This window comes from Protopterus annectens, chromosome 5.part0 (genome assembly GCF_019279795.1).
Source record: "Protopterus annectens isolate FY-2018-M chromosome 5.part0, PAN1.0, whole genome shotgun sequence".
NCBI classification, from domain to species: Eukaryota; Metazoa; Chordata; order Ceratodontiformes; family Protopteridae; genus Protopterus; species Protopterus annectens.
In genome coordinates, this window is record NC_056735.1 from 285,803,036 (window position 1) to 285,830,037 (window position 27,002).

At 36.8% G+C, this 27,002-nt stretch overlaps 1 protein-coding gene across 8 annotated transcripts in view; it reads left to right on the forward strand.

The window, feature by feature from the left end:
• SH3KBP1 (SH3 domain containing kinase binding protein 1) overlaps positions 1–27,002 on the forward strand; it is a 1,961,420-nt gene that overhangs the window by 1,642,472 nt on the left and 291,946 nt on the right. For all 8 annotated transcript variants that reach the window (XM_044072267.1, XM_044072266.1, XM_044072264.1 and 5 more), the window contains one exon: positions 16,827–16,921. In XM_044072267.1, coding sequence (XP_043928202.1) covers positions 16,827–16,921 — 95 coding nt within the window. The remainder of the gene's footprint in view (positions 1–16,826; positions 16,922–27,002) is intronic.

A 27,002-nucleotide genomic window follows, 5' to 3' on the forward strand; every position in this document is an offset into this window, starting at 1 on the left:
GAAACCAGTTACAGAAGCACTATTGTTAAAGTACAGTGATGGGAGTAAACCAGTTACATTGTTAGTAGATTGCAGTTAAATCAGTCTCCAAAGCCATGGACAAGGGTAAGGTGGTCCACACAGCCTATCTAGACCTTGCCAAGGCCTTTGACACCATCCCCCACTCTGGAATCATAGATAAACTTACTAAGCTGGGCATTAATCCCTACGTCACCCAATGGGTTGCTAACTGGCTTACTGATAGAACCCACACTGTAAAGGTAGCCAACTCCAAATCCAACTCCAGACAAGTGACAAGTGGAGTACCTCAGGGTTCAGTCCTGGGACCGCTCTTGTTTGGCATCTACTTCTCTGAAGTACAGGCCAAAACTAAGGGACTCTGGCTAACAAAGTTTGCAGATGACTGCAAACAGGGATCCATTATTGAATCCCCAAATGATGTGGATACTCTACAAAAGGGCCTTACAGAAACAGATGATTGGTGCCAGAGCCATGGGCTCAAGCTCATTGCCAAGAAATGTATAGTTATCCCCTTTGGGAAAAAACATGTACCTGTGAATTACCGTATAGGTGGCAGTACACTAAACACAGAAAGTGTGATAAGAGACTTAGGGACACAGGTGGACAGCGGTCTCACCTTCGATAACCACAATGCCACAACAGTCAGGAAATCCTTCTATGTGACACACCTCATCACTAAGGGCTTTTCATCCAGAAAAAAGAGGTCATTTTCCCACTGTACTCATCCCTCATTAGACCAATTATAGAATACAACGCCCCGTTTGGTATGTACCTCTCAAGACATCTGCAACACCTGGAAAGGCCGCAGAAATACCTCACTAAAAGAATCACAGGCCTAAAGCAGATGCTGTACGCTGACTGCCTTAAAAAACACCAGCTATACTCTGTCACATATCATCTACTCAGAGGTGATCTCTGCTTAACATACAAGGCCATGTCAAACCCAGAGCTGTTGGACATGCTACACTTTATGAAATCACAATCCCTTAGAGCCACACGCTCCAGGAATCTAAACCTTGTCATCACAATAAACAAAACATGCTGAAGGGATAGGTTCCTGACTCAGAGACTCCCCAGACTCTGGAATAGATTGCCCATACATGTCAAGCAGAGTGCCTCTTTGGCCGTCTTCAAAAGGAACCTTGACGATTGGATGGGAGAAAGGAAATTCACCCCAAGGATCATGTCAGTTGCCCTGCTAGACAGGGGTCCAAGGAAGTAAATAGTGTGGGAAGAAATTGCCAGGGAATTGTTATGGCTAGGATTGTATAGGACCAACCTTTGAACCTATGAACCTATGAACCTATAAGTGTTGTAGAAGCTGTGATACCGTAAGTTGACAGACATGTTGCTTATGAGTCAATAATATTTACAGATACAAAATTGAGACTTAGAAAAGAACTTTTAGGTAAAGTATATGGATGTGAGAAATTTCATAAGTATATCTATATTAAAGAAGTACTAATAGAAACAGACCATAATCATTTTCAAAGAATATTCAGAAAAGCTTTGCGCAAAACACCTAAGAAATTAAGTATATGTTACTTAGTATACAGAAGTATAATCTTAAAGTAAAATACAGATTAGGCAAGGAACTACACTTAACAGATATGTTGAGAAAACATATTTTACCAGAGAAGCATAAATAATCATTTGAAGAAGAACTAGAGGATATTCTTTGTATTTCATTGTTGCAGTTATAACTGATGGGGATTTCCTACTGTGGAAGTCCTTGGCTGGCCTGTTTACCAGAGAATTTTCTCCAGCTCATGAAGTTGGCTATTGCCCTGACTGATGTTAAGACATCTGGGTGTAAAGGGAGTCAGATGGCACCATAACCTCAGTTCTTTCTTGATGTCAGAGCCCGAAGTGGAGTACTAGTCAGTGTGTTGGTTGGTCCGCACCAGAGAAAGAAGATGTCTAAAGCTAAGTACCCTGTTGGGGATCTTTTGATATGTTTCTTGACTAATGTCAAAGAAAGTTAATAACTATCTCTGCTATGGCAAGCATGTACCACACTAGGACTTTCACTCCTTTTGTGTAACTTGTTTAGTCCCAGAACACAACATATATAACTGTTGGTTCTGTGCTCACTTTAACAGTAGAACGATGAAGAGTAGGGATGAGATTTTTAGATAAGCAATTTATTGAGTTTCTAGGGCTTTTATATACAATGTCATCTGCTGGTCAGGCCAAGGTTGATCTCCCTAGGTGTAAGAAGGAAAAGTGTCTAAAACATAGGGTATCAGGCGATGCTCATTTGCCATCCACCAGTCCACCTAGGCGTGTTATTGCTGTAGAAATTGAGATGCTTTTGCAGGCCCCTCCAATGGCTCCTTTGCCAGGAGAAGATTCAGAGGCAAAACCTGGAGTCTTCTGTTTTTTTACTCTGTCTGGTCAACATTTCTGAGCCCTGTTGCTTCCACCCATTGTGCTAACAACATGTTATTTAGCTGGGCAAGCAGTGAAGAGTGACTCAAGGATCTGCATACTCTGGGTCCTTAGAACAGACCACTTCCTAGCCCTTCTTTACACCCAGTCTGGTGATCAGTCTTGCTTACGCTTTTGCCTCTGCAATGTTCAACAAAATGTTTGCATGTCAAGCTTCCTCTGCCCCCAGGACAGGTGTGCCCATCTTTCATGCCTGTGCCATTAAGTGCCAAAGCCACCAATTGGACTTGGATCAACTTGGCCATAGTTTGGGCTTTATTCATCTACTCCACTGATGCATTCAAGGCCTGATGTAATTAGTGTGTTAAAGCCTATTTTTTAAGACTGGGGATACCTGGTATTATCATATCTGACACTAATTCACAGTATAAAGGTCAGATATTCAGATGAAAAGACAAAGTGAAGATTATCATCTTCTGGCTAATTTTGTAATCTTTATCCAAGGTCACACAAGTATAGAAAATAATTTAGTTTTCTTAGGAAAATACAGTGCTTCCTTTTCTCTGAGGTACTGTGACCCTCAAGTATGAATAAACATGTCATGGGTTTGGGAGGAGCACCCCTCCTACAGTTGGGGTGAAGGAGAGGTAGGTGTGCAAATTAACTTCATAAACATTGTTTGCTGTTATATTTCAGAAGGTATTCAACTTGAACACCTTTTCTATTTCAAATTATTCATTGACTTATTTCAGTATTTTTAGGTGCAGGAAGCTGAATCTTGGAATGTTAACATGATTCTGTTATGTGTCTGTTTCTAGGATAGTCTCATAAATGTGACAGCTGTCATTTTTCAGAGCCAGACAAAGATTATTTTTATGTATCAACAAACAAAGAGATTTTGCATTAGCTGTGCATAATCACCTTCATAACAAGAAGTGAATCATTTAACTATTTTTATTACGTCGTAAAAGAAGCATGCTAAAAATCTGAATAAGAATGCTGAACATTTCCAAACTTTTGATTACACATTTAACTTTGTGCTAAGATTTTGGTTAGAAAAAGCAGATCTTTGTAGTTTTTGAATTTTAATGATTTTTTAAATACAGCTAAAATAATTGGTGTTATATAAAATGTTTTTGGGTAGGACTCAAATTATTATCTGTAATTGAAGGGAACAGCAATAGGTGCGACTTTCTCACCTGTATATGTCGACTTGATTATGGGGTATTTTGAATGTATTTATAAACATGACCCTTGGGTTAATGAATACTAACTGATTATAAATAGCTGGTTCAGGTACCTTGATGATTGTTGGATAATAAGGATAGGATGGGAGCAGGATTTGTATTCCTGTCTGAATTATCTGAACATCAATGAGTTTAATGTACAGTTCATTATCTAGTTTAATTTCATCACCATTGATTTTTAGATGTAAAGGTTCCTATTGTCATCAATGATTATTTTGCCACCAGTGGGTATAGAACACCCTTCTCTAAGAATTCTTTACTATTCAAAACTTTCTGCCATCCCAGTCACATTAAAAGGAATATCATGAAATCCCAATTTGTGTGGATTTGTTGGATATGTAGTGACATCAATGAATACTGAGTACAGCCCAATGATTTATCTGTGCATATTGTATCATGTGGGTATGAAGAAAAATATATTAGAGGGGTCAAAACACAGCTTGATGAAATATACACTTTTAATTTATTACGTTATAAAGAAAGGATAGGTAAGGAGATCCATTAAGGTTTTTTCTAGAGTATGGAACAAATACTTTTAAAATCCAGTGGGTAATTAATAAACATTAGCCTTTAGCACTGATGGACTACCTTGGCCTATATATTAACTGAATGTTGCCAGCTTGGATATAGAATGAGAAGCGATTCAACAGAGCATTTTGGTTGTTTTAGAAAAAGGAAAAAAATAGCATTGATATAGGGACTAGGAAGGCTTCAGGTCACTTTCCTTGGGGTAGATTTGTGCAATGCAAACACATTTTTCAGTGTTCTGAATGTACTACTAAGACTAAAGAGAAGTTTTTTTTTAATTAAACATTATATATCTTACAACTTTTGATGGATTCTATATGTTATACTGTGTAGGTGTGATTCCTTCTGTGTTAGTCAAACCTCTGGAATGCTCAAAGACAGGCTCGGTTTGCATAGAGAGAGATGTGCTTTATTTAGACACCATACAACATTAAGGAGCATGATAAACTTGTATGCAACTATGCAGATCTGTATACACCTAAATGTCAAAAACTTTTAGCTATAAAAGAAAAAAGATGGATAATAATTATGAGAGCATTGTTTAGACCTGGATTACTTGCCTATTTATAGATAATATAATGTTAGTAGTTTTATGATAGATGCAAGCATTTATTAAATGTTTAGTTTTGTTTATTATTTACTTTGAGATGTTGATTTGTTTACTAATTGGTAGAAAAAAGTCATGTTGCCTTTAAATCAGTTAAGGGGAATTTTCAGATGGCAGTAAAATATACACTGTTAAAGTTCATATAATGGGAAAAAACAGTCTGTTTTTTGTTTTATCAGCATACACGTTTGCCAAACTAATAAATGGTTTGCTGGAATAAACACTGTTCTTTCTTTTGTGATTTGTGTACTGTTACTGGTAAATTTCCACTTTTTACTTATAAAGGGACGGTCAATATAAAGACCATTTTAGAAAGTGATAGTTATGGGTACACTGATGTTCTAAGTACTTTTAATTTTGGTACATTTCCTTGTGGCTCTTGCAAACAATGTGGGTACATTTTAGGTAGTAACACAGTGTTTTTTAAGCATTTGAATAAGATTATTTATAGTAAAGGACATTACACCTGTAAGACTAAAAATGTGGTTTATGTTGCTATGTGTGTTTCATGTGAACATTTTTATATAGGTAAAACTATAAGAATGCTTAATAGGCATATTTATGAGCATATTTTAGCTATAAGAAAAAAGGACATGTCTAATGCGTTAGCAAAGCATGCTATTACTTGCTCAAATTTCAAAAAGTTTTCATTTTCTGTGTTAGAAAAAGTTGGTCTTTCAGATCACATGAGATGTTCTATTTATTATTTAAATGATTTAAAATGTGGGGATGATATTTCTGATGAAGTTCATGATCATTAAAGGGGACGAAATGCGTAAACACAAGGTGGTGGCAGTTTTCTTGCTTCAGTCATATACTGGCATTTTCTTATCTGGTTTTTGGTGTGTGTCAGTGAAGTTTTCACTGTTCTTTCTTTGTTTTTTTTTTCTTATTATTATTTATTTTTAGCATGTAGTTTACTGTCCATGTACATATACGTGTTATGTTTTATTTCCTAAAACAGAAGAGTCAGCTACATATGACAATATGTTCTAATGCTCACCCTTCAGCCTCCATCCTTTTCTTTAATCTCATCTCCTCAAATAAACACATGCATGTATCTATATCTATATTTTTATCTATATCTCTGTTTATCTGTCTAACTCATCTGTGTCCTTCCTTAGATCACTGTTGCAGTATTCCAAACTGTTGGTTCAGATAAGTACCCTGTTGTAGGACTTTCCTTGCTTTTTTTCTTGTATCTATTGTGATTTAATACTGTTAGATGTCAGTTAGGAGGGGGAAGTGCAATTGTTGTAGGCAGATTCCTTACAAGCATCTCCACTCCCAGTGTCTCTTTTGCTTAGGTGCAGAACACAACTATAAAAATTGCAATATTTACCAATAGTTTGTAGCAAAAACCCTATATACACCTCTTTCATCTCTTAACATTTATCTAGAGATGTATCGCTTTAAACAAATCACCCAAACTAAAATGGTGGATATTCCATTCCCAACATCCTGCTTATTCCAAAAAAAGACATTCAAATGACCTAGGCCACATCCTTCATCTGCCCAGCTGGACTCTGATTTATTTGTTGAGGTTTCAGAACCGGCAATGATTTTGATAGCTTCTCAGGCTCCCACAACCCTACCCAAGGCCATCATGGAACCTTATTCTCACATGTCCGATACAAGTGAACTTACCTATATGGAAGAGAAGGGGAACCTCATCTTATAATTTGGGAAGGACCTGAGGGTATTCCCCAAAAGTTAGTTCAGAAAGAGGTTCCATGGTCTTTAATGGAGGTATGTCTGGAATTGACTTTGCCACATTTTGTTAAAGCAGACATCACTCCCAAGAAGAGGAAACAAAAAATGAAAAATGTTTCCTCTCCTTAGACATCCCAGGAAAAAGAATTAATGGATTTAAGACAATTTTGGCTCTCAAACCACCATCTTTCCTTTCTTCTGCTCCTTCTCTATCTGACAGTAGAAAGAGTCAATTTGAGTCTTCCTCTGAGGAAGATGAGGAGGAGTCTGATTTGCATGCACATTCCTTGGGCTGCTGATCCTAGATTCACGTCTCAGGCCAAATTGCCTCTTATGTTGACGATACTTTATCTCCTGATTCTCCTGTAGAGGAAATCTCCTTTGGGGAAACCATAACTAAGATGATACAGCATTTTGAGTGGGAATCCAGATAAACATTTGATTTACAAAAAAATACTACAGTTTGCTAGAGGCGGTCACCCCGAGACCTGCACCTGTCCCTCATGTATTGGAGTCTTTCATGGATGCATTGGAATCTATTTCTACTGCACCTGATTTTCAAACTCTAGCATCTAAAAGACCTGATAGTTTCTATAAAGTGTTTGTAAACTTTAAGTTCCTGTATAAAAAAACCTTTGGCAGATTCTTTGTCCTTTTCTATTTCTACTGACAAGCCATCTAAACTTTTACCTGCTGCTAATGTCTTTCTGATAGTAGGGCAATAGGCATATATGGAAAAAAAAAGTTGTACACATTCTCTTCTCTGGCTTTCAGAGCCATGAGTTATCAGACTGTAATGACAAAGTATTTTGTTGTCTATTCTGACTAATTTGAATAAAACTCTGTCTTCTTTGGAAGTGCATTACATTAAGCAAAGAGCTATATCTATGGTGGATTGGGCTTTTCAGGTATCAAGGCATAGCATTAAGTGCAGTTTTGGTGCAGTGGAAGCTTCTTCCAGAGTAACTGCTACTGGATCTGTCTTTGGAAAGCATGCATGGAGTAATTTACAATCTTTACTTGAGGACATGAAAGTAAAGCTCCTGTATTCCCCTTTGAATACGAATTTATTATTTGGCCCTGAAGCAGCCAACTTGTTTAAAGCCTTACAAGAACAAGGTAAGATTATGCAGGACCTCGGACAAATATTTCTCATTTCTTTCCACAGGTATCAGAAAAACTGCCCAGCTAAGCCCACTTATTTCTGTCTCGCAGGGTGCTGTAAGCCTTCTCAGAAGTGCAAGAAAATGCCTAGAAAAAGATTTCAGGATAAATCAACCAGAATTTCTAAGTTTGGGAGGCCTCCCTTTCCAGACAAACAGCCTGACAAATTTCTACCTCGTCTCATCCCCCTCGGTTCATCCCTCCCTCTATAAAAAGACTGAGCTCATTTCTTTTGACTTGGCAACTCATAACTTCATATCAATGGGTTCTACGCCTTATCCAACACGGTTACAGGATGACCCAAAAGGAAATTCCATGGTTCAAGGGTATCCCTCGATTCCTCCAAATCAGGTATGTGGGAAATTGGTTGTATTACAGACTTTTTCTAGTACCTAAATAAGATGGAAAATTGAGACCCATACTGGAATTGCTCAATACCTTTCCAGTGGTCCCCTCGTTCAAAATGTTGTCACTGCTGACTTTTTTACCTTTCATTATTTCTTATACCTTCTGGGGATCCTTGGACTTGAAGGATGCTTGTCTCCACATCCCTACTCATCCTTCTTTCAGAAACTTTCTAAGATTTTCTGCTTGTTCATCTCACCTTCTGAACTCTGATTTACCCCTGTAGCCCCCAGGACCATCATAAAGTAACTCACACGAGCCATTGCCTTTTACAGAAATCTGGTAATCCAAATATTCCTATATCTAGAAAACCTGTTAATACAGGCTTCCTCTCAAGAAATTCTTCTACAGTATTTCAACTTCACTACCTCCTTCCTGCAGAGCTTAGGATTTACAATAAACCTAAAAAAGTTCAAGTTGAACCCAACACAAGACCTGGACTTTCTGGGATGCAGGCTTGATACACACTTGTGTAGGCCTTCCTACCACAAGAGAAGAATGAGGCCGTCTCCAGCTACTTCAGACCCTGCTGTCCATTTAATCCTGTCCAGCAAGGGAAGTTCTCAGGGCCCTGGAATTCATGGCAGTATCCATACCCATATTGCCCTTTACAAGACTCCATATGACAAAGATCAAATGGTACCTAAAATCCATGGGATCTCAGCATTGCCTTCCACTAGACACTCAAGTCCCATTTCTTCTCTTTCTAAAGAAATTCAGCTGTAAATATTGCAGGTAAATCTTAACCCAGCCCTTCCTTTCAAACTGGTGAAGCTTTCCTAGGAATTACACTCATATGCTTCAGATGTAGCTGGGAGGCATGGACTGGCTCCCTAAAAATTCAGGGGCAATATCCACCACATCTAAGGACAGAACACATCAGTGTGAAAGAAATGCGTACACTGATTCAGAACCAGCAGACGTACAGATCCCTTCAGAATCTTCATATACAACACAACAATCTTATGGTATATAAACAAACTGGGGGACGAAATCCAGTCATCTATGCAGACTGGCTCTTCTAGCATGGGATAAGGCCATAAATGCAAACCTGTCCCTCAAATAGTGTACTTTCCATCTCAGGACAATGTCCTGGCAGATTTTCTAAACAGATCCATGGAAGACCTCATGAATGGATGCTGAACAGAGAGGCCTTCCTGGAAATAGTCCATAAATGGGGTGTTCCTGAAATAGACCTGTTTGCTTTCATTCACCACAGGAAGCTACAGCTGTTTTGCTGTAGGACTTCTTGCTCTCCGGCATGGAAGATAGATGCCATGTTCTTTCCCTGAGGAATGGATGTTTCTTTATGCCTCCCCTGCCCCACCTCTTCTCCTTAAGGTCTTTATAGAATAAACACAACTTTTGCTGGTGACTCCCTTTTGGTGCTGGCAGCACTGATCGTCATGTCTGTACCACCTAATCAAGGGTCATCACCACAAGTCACTTCACAGACTGGACCTGCTCATACAATACAAAGGTCCTCTACTTCATTCCAACCTCTCATCTCTCAACCTAACAGTAAGGATAATTGAGTTCTGATCCCCTTCAAACATCAGTTCTCTGAGGACATGCTTCAGGTTATTCAGGAAACAAGGATATCTACCACTAGAAAATGTTATATATCCAAATAACAAAATATTTTCTGTCTGCTGTTGTGCTAAAAGTCAGGACCCTACACAAATAGGGTTCCTACTATCTTACTTGTGTGAGCTACTAAAAGCTGATCCTACAACTCCTTGATTAAGGCACACATCAGCTATTCCTGCATGCTTGCCTCTAGACCTTCCACTAGTTTTTGGGCTTAAAGTAAAGCAGTTTCTTAAGGGGTTCCTTCAATTAAACCCACCTGGGAAAGCTATTCACCTTCTTGTGACATCAACTTTGTCCTATAGAAGTTCACTGTTCCACCTTGTGAGCCAACAAGTTCCACTTCTCTAAAATTTTGTACTTGGAATACCATACTTTTTGTTGCATTTACTTCAAGTAGAAGTGTTTTTGAGCTCCAAGCTCTAAATGAGTCCTTTCCTTATCTTTCATAAAGACTTGGTTTCTCCGAGTGCCACTCCATCATTTATACCTAAGGTGATCAATGAGGTGTACTTCAGTCAGGCCATCCATCATCCTATCTTTTTCCCTAACCCTCAGACCAAGGGTTAGGGATCTTCCATTCTCTTAATGTACGCAGGTAGCTCATATTTTATTTAGATAAGACTAAGACCAACTGACCAGCTGTTTCCTTCCTTCCAGGAAGCCAAGTTGGGAAACTTGGATTCAAACATAGCTCTCAACCTCTTAGCTCAATAAATGGGTACAAAGCTTAAAATAATGGAAGACAAAGGCTCACAAATGGGGCAGATTTTAAATAGTGCTCTCATAAACTTAGAAAGTTGCTAGAATTATAGGACTGTGTTAGCATGCATTTTCTGATGGATATGAAGTCTGAATTCTAAAAGTATTTCGTTATTTTTTTACATTAACCCTCAGTGATTTGCCAGAAAGCTACAAAATTTATGAGTTGCAGTCCAAAACTATGAGTCAAGAATCTGGACATTCTGCGAAAATCTGTACAGTTGAGAGGTATAGATTCAAAACAAACTATTGCTAACTGGATTTGTAAATCTATTTCCTTTTGCTATACCCACCATGGAAAGTCATTCCTTCCTCAGTTAAAGGTCATTGCCTTTTCTGGAGCCTTTTACAAAGGAATGAATTCCAGAGTCCTCCTTGAAGTAACAACTTGGACTTCTCTACACACCTTTACCAAACACTATAGGGTAAATGCTCTCTGTATCTAGAGTCACCTTTGCCAGGTCTGTTCTGTCTGGACTAATTGACAGCTCTCCTGTGCCTGAACCATCTGTCCTTACCACACACTAAACACTGGAAATCACTTAACAATTAAGAGGACTGCAACACTGTTCTAAGGAAGGACATGGCACTGTTGTGTAAGAACTTACCCCAACAGTGATGTCCTATGTGGGGCTTTAGCATGTTAAATAGCCAGCTCATCTACTGCGTCGTACTTTTATAAATGTGCAGAAGACAACAAGTTAGTGTCCTAATTCACAATGTTCAGCACAAAATAAATAAATAAATGATAGTTTTTATAAATCTCTCTTAGACAGGATGGAATGCTGACAAGACTGATCATGTTCATCATCTTCATTTCTGAGTGGGAAAGCTATTCCAGTAGCTTCTTTTCCACTGGATAAGAATTAAAGTGCACTAGATAAACACTGTAAAAACTATTACACCATTAAACATTTTGGATCACATGATTTCTTTTAAAAGCTGTGTTTCTGAGCAAGTCTGTTCACAGCAGCAATGCCACACATGGCACAGTAAAACTAGTTCGAGCAGAAGATAAGATAGGAGTGCATTCACTGAATGTGTTATGATGCTTGTGGATGTTGTCATGTTGAGGGTAGTTTTAAAAAGACTAACTTGGCTTAGAAGTGAATCTTATAATGAGGACAAAATCTAAACTTCTGAAGGTCCCAGAGCTCAAAAACTTATGTTTGGTCAGCCACCTGATGACATTATTATTGACGGCTAACAAAGGTAAATCATGGTTCGTATTAATATATATATATATATATATATATATATATATATATATATATATATATATATACAATTCCATTCCATTCCACCTTAACGAGAAAAGGGGAGAAAAGGAGGAGAAAAAAGAAAGTAGCCCAGGAATTAAATAGGATGGGTCGGTATGTACTTGAAGAATTAATTTAACGGAAGTGAAGAAGTGAATAAGAGTAGTTGGAGAGGGGGCTGTTTATTAGAGTTGGGTGAGATGGTGGTTAGTGAGAATAAAGAGTAGAGTGCAATGCCGAGAATGAGCTACAGATAAGAAGGATGTTAAGGTGGCTTAAAGTGTTCAAGTGTTTCTAAGGTTTTGTAAAGTAATCATAAAAACACAATGGAATTTCATTAAGGTGTTTGTGTGTATATATATATATATATATATATATATATATATATATATATATATATATATATATATATCTATTAATAAGAACCACGATTTACCTTTGTTAGCCGTCAATAATAATGTCATCAGGTGGCTGACCAAACATAAGTTCTTGAGCTCTGGGACCTTCAGAAGTTTAGATTTTGTCCTCATTATAAGATTCTCTTCTAAGCCAAGTTAGTCTTTTTAAAACTACCCTCAACATGACAACATCCACAAGCATCATAACGCATTCAGTGAATGCACTCCTATCTTATCTTCTGCTCGAACTAGTTTTGATGTCCCATGTGTGGCATTGCTGCTGTGAACAGACTTGCTCAGAAACACAGCTTTTAAAAGAAATCATGTGATCCAAAATGTTTAATGGTGTAATAGTTTTTACAGTGTTTATCTAGTGCACTTTAATTCTTATCCAGTGGAAAAGAAGCTACTGGAATAGCTTTCCCACTCAGAAATGAAGATGATGAACAGGATCAGTCTTGTCAGCATTCCATCCTGTCTAAGAGAGATTTATAAAAACTATCATTTATTTATTTATTTTGTGCTGAACATTGTGAATTAGGACACTAACTTGTTGTCTTCTGCACATTTATAAATAGGACATCACTGTTGGGGTAAGTTCGTGTTGCAGTCCTCTTAATTGTTAAGTGATTTCCAGTGTTTAGTGTGTGGTAAGGACAGATGGTTCAGGCACAGGAGAGCTGTCAATTAGTCCAGACAGAACAGACCTGGCAAAGGTGAGTCTAGATACAGGGAGCATTTACCCTATAGTGTTTGGTAAAGGTGTAGGACTCTGGAATTAATTCCTTTGTAAAAGGCTCCAGAAAAGGCAATGACCTTTAACTGAGGAAGGAATGACTTTCCATGGTGGGTATAGCAAAAGGAAATAGATTTACAAATCCAGTTAGCAATAGTTTGTTTTGAATCTATACCTCTCAACTGTACAGATGTTTGCAGAATGTCCAGATTCTTGACTCATATTTTTGGACTGCTCCTCATAAAATTTGTAGCTTTTTGGCAAATCACTGAGGGTTAATGTAAAAAAATAACGATATACTTTTGGAATTCAGACTTCATATCCATCAGAAAATGCATGCTAACACAGTCCTATAATTCTAGTAACTTTCTAAGTTTATGAGAGCACTATTTAAAATCTGCCCCTATTTTTGAGCCTTTGTCTTCCATTATTTTAAGCTTTGTACCCATTTATTTAGCTAAGAGGTTGAGAGCTATGTTTGAATCTGAGTTTCCCAACTTGGCTTCCTGGAAGGAAACAAACAGCTGGTCAGTTGGTCTTAGTCTTATCTAAATAAAATATGAGCTCATTGACCACCTTAGGTATAAATGATGGAGTCTTTATGAAAGATAAGGAAAGGAAAGGACTCATTCTGGAAGTAAAATGCAACTAAAGCAGTGAACTTCTATAGGACAAAGTTGATGTCCCAAGAAGGTGAATAGCTTTAAGAAGGAAAATCTGAGTACTGTTTCTTGTAGCTATGAAACATTCTGTGGTATTTAAGTTCATCTTGCCAAAGACTGAACTAATTGCAAGTTTATTACAAGTCTGTGTGTATTTGAAATGTGTTTACCTGTATATCCTTTTGTTTGAGACCAAAATGTATACTGTAAAAGAAGTTACTTACCTAACACATGTACTGTGAAGTTTCATATACTGAATTGTGGCCAGAAATGCTGATATTATAATGGTGGTGAATACAGTAGTTATGTATATTACCATTCTTCTAATATTTCCTAAGATAGCACAACCATGGAATCAGTGTGTTTTATAAGACCTCACAGTGTCCCTTTTACTGACTTTGCCTATGTCTCTGGCTTTGTGAAGCATACTCAACTTCTTATAGAAGTATATATAATAATAAATATAATATCTTGTTTATAGATGATTTCTGGAAGTAGAATTCATATTGCTTTCTCTAGTAACTTACTCAAATGTAGGATGAGTTGAAATTTAGATGGCTGTAGCAGTAGGTTTCACACACTTTCGTATTGGAAAGACAATTGCCTCTTTCCATAGTAGACAGAATTTGTTGTGTTCGATAGGTTAAACAAATGGTATATGTGTGTAGATAACATTTCACCAAATAGAATCAGAAACCAGGGATAGAATCCAATAAAGTCAGGAGAACCATGATTAGGCAGTGATTGGATTAGGTTGACAGTTTCTTTTAGAATTTCTTTTTAGATAGAAGAAGGGGATGTATGGCTCAGTAAGGGTGTAATTACGGGAGTTAATGGATTTGTACGCTAGATGTAGTTTGAGAACTTTAGTAAGCCCTTCAAGACCACTGGAAAGTGTAAGGTTCCTTGATTTAGATCCATCTGCTAGATTTACCTCTTTCCAAAACTGGCTATTGCTACTGAAAATAAATACTTATGTGATACAGAAGTAAATGTTTTTAAGTCTTCTGCTTGCCTTTAAACACTGAGTGCACTTTCATGTTTTACAGGCTTTGTCTATTTCTTTAAGTAAGCAGCAAAGCTTGAGGGATGCCAGTGGAATGTGAGAAACTATGTGTAACTTAAGGGTTTGTGAGTAAAAACCTGTTTTCTATGTTTCTGAAAGTATTATGAAAGAAGCTGCATTGCTAATACATCTTAATTTGATAAAATAGTGGACAATATATGGAGTTTATGGCATTTTTTTACATTTGTGACACATTGGAAAAATTATTACTTAAATTATAGAATGGGGGGTTGTTTTTCAGGAAAATAATTAGATTGAATAGAACAGTAATTGCTGATATTAGGCAGGTTAACTGGTAGATTAGATTTTTGATGGGTAGCTTCTGGTAAGAATGCACAGAAGTGCATTATTATTGGTGGAAATATTTGTTATGGTAGGTTCACAGAATACTTGAAGAAGGCTGAGGTCCGATAGCATGTCAGTTAGGTTATATCCAGTTGGTCCAAGGATGCTGGAGTTAAGGTCCTCCAGGATGAGAATTATTTTCTAGCGTTTTGTCAGAGTTTGTATAAGACTGCTGAAAGAAGAGTGGAAGACTCTTGTGGTCAATAAATAGTAATGTTGTTTAGTGTAGCATATTTGTGGGGTAGGATGTCAAGCAGTATCCAATGAGGGTCTATCTGATCAGTTATAGAAGAAGTAACTGTAATTTGTAGCCTATAAATTCTTTGGTGAAGAGGAAACAGCAGCTGCTACCTGTATAGAAGCCTGGTCTTTCAAGATGAATTATGGAATATTGGTGAAAGTGGGACTGTAGATTGGTTGTGTATGGCTTATGGCAGCATGCATATCAAAGTAATTAAAGCAATGTTAAAGATTCAGTTAAAGCTGTTGTAATTCTTTCAGTAAGCACATAGGAACATTTCCCTAAAACAGGACTGTTTATGAAGATGACTCAGTAGTATCGCAGAAACATTTGATGTCAGCCCCCAAACCCTCTGGGTATAATGACTTTTGTTACACAGAACATAAAGAAGGAATTTCTTTGATGGACAGACATAGACAAGATAGCAATAGAAATGACCTTTCACCATCCAAGTAAAGTTCTTCTGTTGATTTCGACTTTTGTGTTGGAAGATTGAGCTGCTGGTGGTTGGAATGACCATAACTTTGACCAGGATTTTGGATCTACAGTCGCACATTAAGAACCTAAGCTGTTTTTTATTTTTTTTTCCAAAAAGGTGTATCTTTGAGGATGAATCCCTGTTTCCTCACCAAATTTGTTTTCAAAGATTTTCTGAGCTCGTCATTCACCTTCTAGTTTTGTTCTTTAAAGACTGGAAAATGGGATTTAAATTTCCCCTCATGTACAAGATGTTCACAGGCAGCAGTAGCTTGACTTGTCGAGTGTGACAAAATAATCTACAAAATAGACGCTGTCTTTTCTTGGTTGGAGCAGGTAAGGCAGACATTCAATAAATAAATATTGTAGTGGCTTCTAGAGGTACATTGACCTCTTATTGTTTATTATCAAAGAGCATTGACCAACAGGTTGTACAGATTCTACTGCCTTCTCTGTGATGTGTCCGCAGGAAACATCTGTACACATTCAGTATGCTGTGCATTGTTGAAGTAGAACTTTCTGTAGCAGGGTTGTTCTTCAAAATGTTATGTGTTACAAATTAATTTGCAAGTGCTTGTTTGTTTTCTCCTTTGGGTTTGTTCATTAAACTGTTTGGATTCATTTAAGTCTTTTCGAAGTAAATTGTCCTGGTAAGTATATGCCAGATCTGCAGCTGTTAGAGAGGGATTTTATGTTTGCTCTCCCTTGTTTGTACTTCACAAACAGCTCTTCTTGTTGGAGTTCATTGTCATGTATTTGGTTAAAAATAATGAAGGTAGAATAGAACATCTTTACTGTAGTAAATGTTCTTACTGTCATTTTGTGACAGGAAGATTATTTGCTTTATTTGGGGACCAAGAAATGTGACCTCTGTCACTGAGCTTACTCTCTAGCTAATTTGAATATAATACCAGAATGAAATGATAGCTTGTGGCTCCTGTGGATGCCTGTTGCATGGGAGTGTGGTTGGCATTGGGGGAGGGGAGCTATAATTTGCCCCTCATGAAAAATATTTGCCTTTTTGGTTTTCATTAAGTGCTCATTCAATATTTTGGTCCTAAATTCACTCAAGTTAATATCCATCAGTCACATGAACTAGAACTAGTTAAGTGGCTTCTCCTAACAAACAAACATTTTGTAAGAGTATATATAATTTGAAACATTACTGCTAAAATTATTTGCTGAGGTTTTTCTCTGTTTTTTATTTTCTGTAGCTAAGGAATACTGTAAAGTTCTATTTCCGTACGAAGCACAGAATGAAGATGAGCTGACAATCAAAGAAAGTGAAATAGTAACTATTACAAATAAGGTAAACTTTTAAATATTCATTATTTTTTCCACTATTGGCATACATGATGACATTTTTTTTTTCAATGTGCTACTCAATCAAGTATTGCCTGCTTAAGGGAGAGATTTCTAATGCTGAAGTATAGTCATTTATTTTTAAAATGATACTAAACCAACTTTGTAAGGTGAGCACAGGGTTTGTTAGGTTGTACGAATTACATTCAGCCATCAAAGGGCACTTTGAGCACAAAACAGCACTATACTGCACAGGGAAGGTGCAGACAGTTTGTATAATTGCAACAAAGGGAGAAATTGTATGCATGCACAAGGGTAACATCTGTGTACATACATAAGTAAGAAGACTTGCAGTCTGTTTTGTAGACAGAAAAAAGATGGGGCAAAAAAGGAACAGATGACCAAGAGAGATGTGCTGTCCTGATATATATATATATATATATCATAATATATAGGATGTATGTGTTTTTATATCTGTCTATGTAAATGTATGTGTGCGTGTGTCTATATATATATATATATATATATATATATATATATATATATATATATATATATGTGTGTGTGTGTGTGTGTGTGTGTGTGTGCCTGTGCATATATATGGTTCCCTATTACATCCTCGAAGACGCACTTACCCGAATACATAAATGCCAAAACGTCTCCCTTGAACCACGTAAACATCGAGCGTCCTGAAGTACGAAATCCGAAACGTCGAATTGTCATGGATGGCCCTTCCGTGGTATAGATCCGTAAGGTAAGTGTGCGATAGTTACGGACCTTAGGGTTAGGGTGCGGGTTAAGGTAAGTGCATAGATGGTAATATATGTGAGATTTAGTGTAGGGTTAGATGTAGGGTTTTGTTACGTGTATGTGTGTGGATTATTTATTTTGTTTGGGTATAGCTTGTTAAGGTAAATGAGCGATAGTTACGGACCTTAGGGTTAGGGTGTGGGTTAAGGTAAGTGCATAGATGGTGGCATATACAAGATGTAGTGTAGGGTTAGAAGTAGGGTTTTGGTTAGTGTATGTATGTTTATGCATGTGGTTGTTTAGTTTGTTTGGGTAGGTAGTATGTAGCAGGTGGTGGGGTGGGACAAGTATGATGGTTCGAGCTTTTGAATTTCGTGGTTTAGGGCGTTCTGTGAATTCGCAGTTCACAGAATACGTGTCAGCATTTTTGTATTCGGTTATTGGGGCTTTCAAGCTTGCAATATAGATCCTATATATATATATATATATATATATATATATATATGTGTATATGGAGATATATATATATATATATATATATATATATATATATATATGTATGTATATGGATATATATATATATATATATATATATATATGTATATATATATATATATATATATATATATATATATATATATATACACACATATCTATATATACATATATAGATAGATATATATTATATATATATATATATATATATATATATAAAAACAGAGAGAGAGAGAAATATAATTATATACATTCTATATATTATATATTATAATATATTCATAATTATATCAGATATATATATATATATATATATATATATATATATATATATATATATATATATATATGGGTCATGGTAACTTCGACAATCCCCACGTAGGGGAATATAACCTTTTCCTCAGGGATTCTGCAATCTCGGAGTCAGAATATATAATTAGCAGGGATGTGGGGGAACTTGCCCTCCTGCAAAAACAATGCTTTCTTTGTGTGTTTTTTTTAAGTTTGGCTTCAGCTGAGATTAATTCTTGGTACATGTGCAGTAGCATATCGACATGCATAATGTTGGTCAATTTGTTTCAACATTATACACGTGGACATAAATGGTATTCAATCAATTTAAGTAATTCCAGATACAGATATAGATGTAGATGTAAACACAGATATAAATATAGATATAGATATAGAAGTAGATATAGATATTTATTTATTTATTAACATTTGTTGACCGGGAGTGTCCGACTGGATGTAGGTCCATTTTCAGCGGAGGCCTGGGGAAAAAAGCTCCACAGTTAAAATAAACAGACAGTAGTTACATTGGATTACATAGTGATTAACAATTTAACATAGCAATTACTTACAACATATTTACAGATGAAGAACATAGTACTTCAGTAGACAACTAGAATGTTTATCTGTGAAGTATATAACAGACATTAACAAATGTTACAATAAGAAGTTCCTGCTCTATAGTAAGTACTAGGCTTATGAGCATCTGAGCTTGCTATAATCAAGGTAGTTAGTGGAGTGGAAAGAAAGGTAGTGGTTGGATGGGGTGGGTGATATTAGCGTGGGAGTTGCAAGGGCATAGCCAGCATGTTTTTAGGTGCGCTTTTAGTAAAGTTTTGAAGTGGGTGCATGATGGTATGGAGGTAATTGTGGGTGGGAGGGAGTTCCATAATTTGGCTATGGTGCAAGAGAATAGTGCTTCACCAACAGAGTTATTGGCTTTAGTGATCTGTAAATGATTTTTGTTGCTGGATCTTACTGGTCTGGTGGTGCGATAGGGTTGGAGTAGATTCTGGAGGGATGGGACATTTAGTGGATGGTTTACTAGTTTGTGGGCGAGTGAGAGTTGATACCACTGAAGGAGGTGAGGGAGTTCAAGCCAGCCCAGTTCAGCAAGTGAGAGACAGTGGTGACTACGGTAGGATGTCCCTGTGGCAAACTTGGCGATTTTGTTGTAGCAGGTCTTTAGCTTGTTTAGATCGCATTGCCTTAGGTTGCTATATATTGGAGAGGCATAAAGTAGGGTTGAGATAAGGTAGGAATTTGCTATTGAAATCTTTGCTGCTTTGATGAGAAGTTGCTTATTTCTGTATAATGCTCCTAGTTTTTTGTGAACTTTTTTATGGTCATGGATATGTGAATGTCAAATTTTAGTTTATTGTCTATTTCCACTCCTAGCAATTTGGTGTGTTCAGTTGGGTATATAGTGGTGTTGTCTTTTGTTAAAGTGAGAGTTGTTTTGAGTATGTTTGGTGGGTTGGAAGATGAGTCGTTTAGTTTTGTTTGGGTTGAGTATTAACTGGGCATCGGATAACCAAGTTTCAACAGAGGAAAATGCTTTCTGTGTGACTTTTTGCAGTTTGGGTAGGGACTGGGCTGAGCAGATGATGGTTGAGTCATCTGAGTATTGTATGAGTGTGCCATGTTTGGTGGCAGAGGCTAAATTAGATATAGATATCTAGGCTAGATATAGATATCTCTATATAGTTGCTGTATAGCATAGCAGGCAGTGATGTGCTTTGGTCTTCTTTCTGGCACAAATTACCAGAAAGTAATTTGTATAGATCATGTTGTCAGAGTGCACTGCCTTTGAAGTATGACAGAGCTATGACCTTGTAAAAGCTGTACATATGTATTCTATCACTTGAATGCTGGCATGTCCAGTTTCCTGGGTACATACATACATAAGCTATTATGTTTCATGGTTTAAGTATTTTTATTGCATGTGTAATACTGTTGTCCTGAAACATTCAGCATATTACTAATTGTTGCTTCCTGTTAACTGCTTCTCATAAATTCTCCAGAATCTCTTGCCTTCCAAATAACATATCAGACCAGTTCCCCGTAACTGTCACTAACTCAATTAAATCTCTAAAAATTCTACCAAGAATTATTAACCATAGAATCTTTCTTGAATCAAAGAAATCTGTACTTTTTTTTAGAATAACAAACCACTGATTAATCCACAATATACCAGGAAATTCATCCATCAAATACCTTGCAGCTTTTCGTCCCTCTCCTAAAAGTTATATTATTTATTTATGTATGCATGTATTTATTAATTTATTCATATTTTATTAATAAGGTTATAGCATTGATCCTTGATCCCTGATCCTGCTGAATCATTTTCAGGCTCAGTCAAGGTAATCATTTGTAGTGAAGACAGGCAAGAACAGCAAACACCAGTAATAGCACTTTCAAAAAACAGTGAAAATGGAAAATGTAGTAAATGTAGTGTGGTATATCATCAGTGACATAAAATTACTAGCAGATGTATCTAGCAGACTCTGAGTAAATACACAGCACAGATGTGAGGGAGGTGCAGCCCCCCCCCCCAACATGGAGTTGGCAGTGGCCTTATTTTTGCCAGCAAATCATTATGTTGCGGCTTCATCCATATGAAAAACATGGATAAGTAAGCGGAGCGCCACCCTACACCTAAAGGTCCATTACCTACTTGTAGCTGCCAGTCTTGAGCACATGATTGTGCTTACAAAATGGACTAAGTGTTACATTGTTTTGTGCTTGCTTTATTATTAGTGTATACATTTTTTTTATATTTTGATGTAAAATAGTTCCTCCTCTTAATATTACTACTATACCAATTTTGGCATTATGCCCCTGTTTTCTGGCTTGAGTTGCCCTTTTGCACAATGTACCTATTTTTGGAGGTATTATCTGTTTTCAGGCTTGATTTATCCATTCACATAATTTTCTCAGTCTCACCACCATCCTATATGATTTTTATAGCTGTTTAGTACACAAGAAGCTAGAGTACATGACCAACACACCAGTGACACCAATACTTTAAAGACAGAAGCAACACATTTTACATCTCCCCCTTTTCAGAAGCAAACACAAATGACTTTGTGAGCCAGATTTTTACAGTACCTTTTATTACAATCTTCAGGTTCTATTCTTCACAATGTGCGTATACTTTTGTCACTCACATATTTTTTAAACTTGTGTTTCTGAGAAGTATCCCTTAAGCCTACTTGAAGTACGAGGAGTCGTACACTGTTTGGTATTTAATTTGTAAGCTATTTAGATGTGCAGATGTTTGGCCTGATGTACCTACTTTTCAATAGCCTTTATACTTATTTTCAATGTTTGCAGTTTGAGAAGTATGTCTGGAGGAAAGATTTTACATCGAAAATATAACTAATGCAAATATTTAATAATATCTACACACAGACACACACACCCTGAAATATGCATAAAGACAGTTACATACACAGAAATGCAAATGTAGAGGCAGAGGGAGTCTCACTCCCAAAGACTGTCAGTGACTTAAGAGGTAATACATGTGGCTTTTGTGCTGAAAGATAGAAAGATGTAGCTTTTATTGGCTATGTTGCAGCCTTGTAAGTGTTATTATTTGGATGAATCATTAAACTGAAATCTCATCTGCCTGAGTTCCATAGGTGGATGTAAAAGTTCCCGTGGCAGTTATCAAAAGGTATAGGGGAATCTTTCTATGCCCTGGCCAAATTTCTCTTAGTATGTGTACTGCCTTGGATCTCCTGCGAAAAGAAGCCACTGGCTTAGTGGAACCAGCCCAGTCAACAAAGAGTAAATAAATAAATAAATAAATAACAAGTAAATGTACAGAAACTCTTATGCATAGAGACACATGCACATGCGCATACACTCACACGCACATTGTCTGTATACACATACAGTGTAAAACTTATATCAACCCCCCTGCACACACATTCCCTCTCTCCGTAACTCTCTCTTTCTCTCTCTCTCTCTCACTTTCTCTCTCCTTCTCTCACAAACACAGGCCACTGTCATACCTTTCAACTGCCCCTGATTTTGCCTCATATTTTTGCCCTGTCCCTCAGACTTTTTGATTTTCTGGTAAGTTGCTGAAGATTACAGTCAATCGGTAATGCCAGACATTAGTTTCATTCTTATTATTATTCAAAAAGTGCACATTGGCTCAAAACCTTTTGTTCTGTTGCCTTTTAAAGGGAATCAATGTAGTATTTAAAATTCTCCCAGATTTTCAGCCCCCCCCCCAATTATTTCTGGCATTGTCTAGAATCGAGAGGTATGGTCATTGTAACTGTTACTGCCGCGGTTCTGTCTCCCACTGTTTTCCTCACACTCGTTAAGTCTAGAATCGAGAGGTATGGTCATTGTAAATGTTACTGCCGCGGTTCTGTCTCCCACTGTTTTCCTCACACTCGTTAAGAAGGGCTTTTTAAGATCTCCAGTACTGAGAGTTGGGAAATGGTAGTTGCTGCAGTTACTTTTGTTACTTTAGTCTTCTTCTTTTTTTATTTATTTATATTAATTTTGTTTCTCTCTCGCTAATAACAGCGTTATGGGCATGTCTAAGGAGCAGTTGAAAAGATGGCTGTCATTTCATTTTCTTCCATTCATACGTAACTTGGTATGTTGTGAAGCAGCACACTTGTTTTTTTTTTTTTAACCATGATTTACTTGTACATTAATACCCTAATGGAGAACATCTGTTCTCTAATAGGATACTGTTTAAAGTTGAAACAATTTTATAATATTCCTGCATAGTCAAACTGCATCTTTGTAAACTCTATAGTATGCATACTTAAGAACATATCAGGAGATGTACTATGTCAGCATTTTTGTTTTACTTTTGTTAAACTTCTGCTTTGGCCTATATCTCTGTGGCTTACCTTCAGCAAAGCAGTAGGATGCAGTGGTCAGTGCTGGTAATTTACAGCCAGCAGTTTTTCAACAAATATGAGCTTTAAAGTTACTTTAGAGGTAGGAACAAACAGCAGTTCAGCAAACATTTGTATTAGAGGTAGGGAGAAAAGACTGTTCAGCAAAACATACATGGCAATTATCCAATTTTTTTGTAGTTTGTTTACAATTTGGCATATATGCTGGTGTCACAGATTTTTGCAAACCTTAATTTGCTAAACTGAGAACATAACTATATTTGACTACACATTACTCAAGGACAGGTTGCTTGGTGCATTGCTAATTTGATATCTTTGATCAATAATGTTAACAGTCTGCCATATAGGATTCAAGTAACTGTTAGAAAGGAGTATTTTATTGTTGGTCGAGTAGAATGTCATTAAATTAAGCAATCGTGTTGACCTTCATCAAAGCATATTGACAGACAGTCTTTTAATTTTTTTTTTTTTTTTTTTTTTTTTTTTTTTTAGCAAACCTGGAAAGTTTGCTACACTATCATCTGGGTTTTTTAAATGCTTTGTTATCATACATGCATATTAAATCAGGGAGCTAAGGCAGAAAGTAAGATAACATACATTTGTGTACTGGACGAAACTGCATGACACATTTTTTATAAGAAAACACCAATATAAGGATATGTTTCAAATATTCTTTTATATTTCACAAAATGAATGTAATCTGCATTTTCGGAACACTCTATCCTTCGGGAAAGGGTTACGATGGATAATCTGATCTTTTGCTTTGGTGTGCTTACTTCAGTTCTCATGCATTGAATGTTTATCCTGGAATGGCTGGCATTTTATCGTATAATTCAAAATTCAGTGTTGGTTATAGACTAAACATAAGCATATTTGCAGTGGGTTTTCATTTGTCTTCAGGGGTTTCAGTATCTTATAAAGATCACCCATATACCCTAAACTCTCTAATTACTGATAACCTATATGGCTGCAGTATTTATTATTCTGATATCCACAGTATAACAATTTATATCACTAACTCACAATAGCTTGGTCAAAGATAAACTTTTCCCAGTTATTGTCAAATGTATTTATGGAAAAAGCTGCTTCTGGATAAAATCTAAGGGCTATTCATTAAGCAAAGGGACAAAGCTTTGCATAATTTAACAAGGTCTAATCTGATTTCTGGCCTTCAGACTTTCAAGACCCTATGGTAAACTTGCACTATGCAGAGGAGACAAAAATCAACTTATGTCTGAAAGTACTAAGAGGTCATGGCTTCAGTGTATTGACAGACCATAAGGAATACAGAATACTTGGATATCTTACTTATCAAAATAAACCCACTTCACTGCTAGAAAACTTTTAAAAGGTTTGTAACAAAAGTATTGGCACCGCTTTTCTATGCCTCTATTGATTCAGTATCTCAAACAGCAACAACCCTCCTGGAAATGTATGTTCTACATTTTTGCACAAAACAAGTGTATCCAGCTGACATAGCAGGGATTTCCACTTAAAATTCCATTTATTAAAACAAAAGTTAAAAACAATAAAACAATAAAAGATACTGGGAAGATGAGTGCTTTCATGCCTATCACAGGTGCTTCCTCAGATCTAGTACACAGCAGTTAAAACATTCCTTAAATACTCACTTGCAAATCAGGGCAGGGTAGAGCTGTAGATCTCAGCACAGGTCTTAAAGGTACAGAACCATGTAAACCTTTCCTACATTCAGCATGTATTTCTAAAGTAATTTTTTTTCTGCACACTCAGTCTTTGTTTTAATGTTTTGTAATGTTTAAACCAACCAGACTAGCCGCTGACACCCTACCAGCCGAATTCCTTCATATAGCAGCAGACTCCATAGCCTATCCCGTGTCCATCCTCATAAACAGGTCACTTGCAGAATTCAAAGTCCCCACCCTGTGGAAAACATCACACATTATTCCACTGCACAAAGGGGAAAACTCCTTAGAACTCACCAACTACTGGCCAATCGCAATACTCTCACCTCTATCCAAGGTATTAGAGAGAGTTGTACATTCCCAACTACTTCGGTACCTCTTACAAAACAACTTAATCTCCAAAACCCATCATGGCTTTATACCATCCCACAGCACCACCACAGCATTACTATCATTTACAGATATAGTTAACCACAATAGAAACAAGGGACTGTTTGTATCTTCCATTTTCTTAGACTTATCTAAAGCCTTTGACATGGTAGACCATAACATTCTTCTCCAAGCTTTATCTACCCTAAGCCTCAGCCCCTCCACTATATCAGTGTTTACTAGCTACTTATCTGGTCGGCAGCAGGCAGTCCTATGGCATGACCAGCTGTCTCCCCTGCTACCAGTATCCATAGGTGTCCCTCAAAGATCCATCCTTGGCCCACTATTGTTCTAATTATTCACCAACCTAATCAGTTCCTCCTCACTCACAGCATCAGTAGTACAATACACAGATGAAACCATCCTTATAAGTGCCACCCCCACCTTAAAGGAACTGCAAGTCCCCACCCAAAACACTTTTACTCTAGCCAAAACATGGTTCACAAACATCAAACTTATTCTTAACCCCAAAAAAACTAAATTAATTCTTTTCCGCCCAGGTAATGCTCCCCCCTCAGCAACATTTTCACCATTCACTCCAAAGATAACATTCAAATCACTCCAACTGCACATACTAAACTGTTAGGTGTAGAAATAGACAATAACCTCAAATTTGACATCCATATAGCACAAACCATTAAGAAAGTTAATAAAAAACTATGACTTCTCTATAGGAACAAACACTTTATAACTAAACAAACCAAAGCTACTATTGCAAGAACTCATCTTTTATCCATCCTTCTCTATGCCTCTCCCATCCTTACTAATCTCTGCCAGAGTGATCTGAACAAAACTCAATTGGCTCAAGCTACCTCAACTACTTCTGTTTAATCAACTCACAATAGCACATAATCTTTTCTACTTTCCAGAAAAAAAACCTGCACTTCAAAATATAATTAACCCCCACATCCCTACCAGAGCCTTACGATGTAGCTCTCAGAACCTAATAAGCATTATCAGACACAAAAATGATGCTGGCAAATCTCTGTTTGCCTGCACTATTGCGAAAATCTGGAACTCACTACCTAGCCATATAACCTCCACTACCTCCACTATTCAATTTAAGAAACTCCTGAGAACCCACTTCTCAAACAATTGGCTTTGTTCATGCTACTCCCCAGGTTAATTTGCAACAATACCATGTTCAAGGATTCTACAAAAGGTCCCCTAATTCCTTTCACTGTAAAGCTTAATAATCACTGGTTATTTCTGTAACAAAATATTGAGAGTACTCATAATTTAGAAAGAAAAAAAAAACATTTTTTTCTTGTGTGTTTATATTTTATATTCTATATAAACCCTACTACTACAATGCTGTATGCTGACTTTGCTAAAGGAATTGTTAATCTATACATAACTTATGTTTCTGTGGAACCTATATCACTGTATGATATTCTAGTGTAATTTCTTTATGACATGCTATTGGAGCTTTTCTCCCCGGGCCTCTGCTGAAAATGGATGTGTCCAGTCGGACTTTCCCAGTTAACAAATGTAAAATAAATAAATAATGTCACCTCTTCTAATGTTAGGTTTAATCAGCTCTAATACTAGGAATGTAAATTTATGAGAA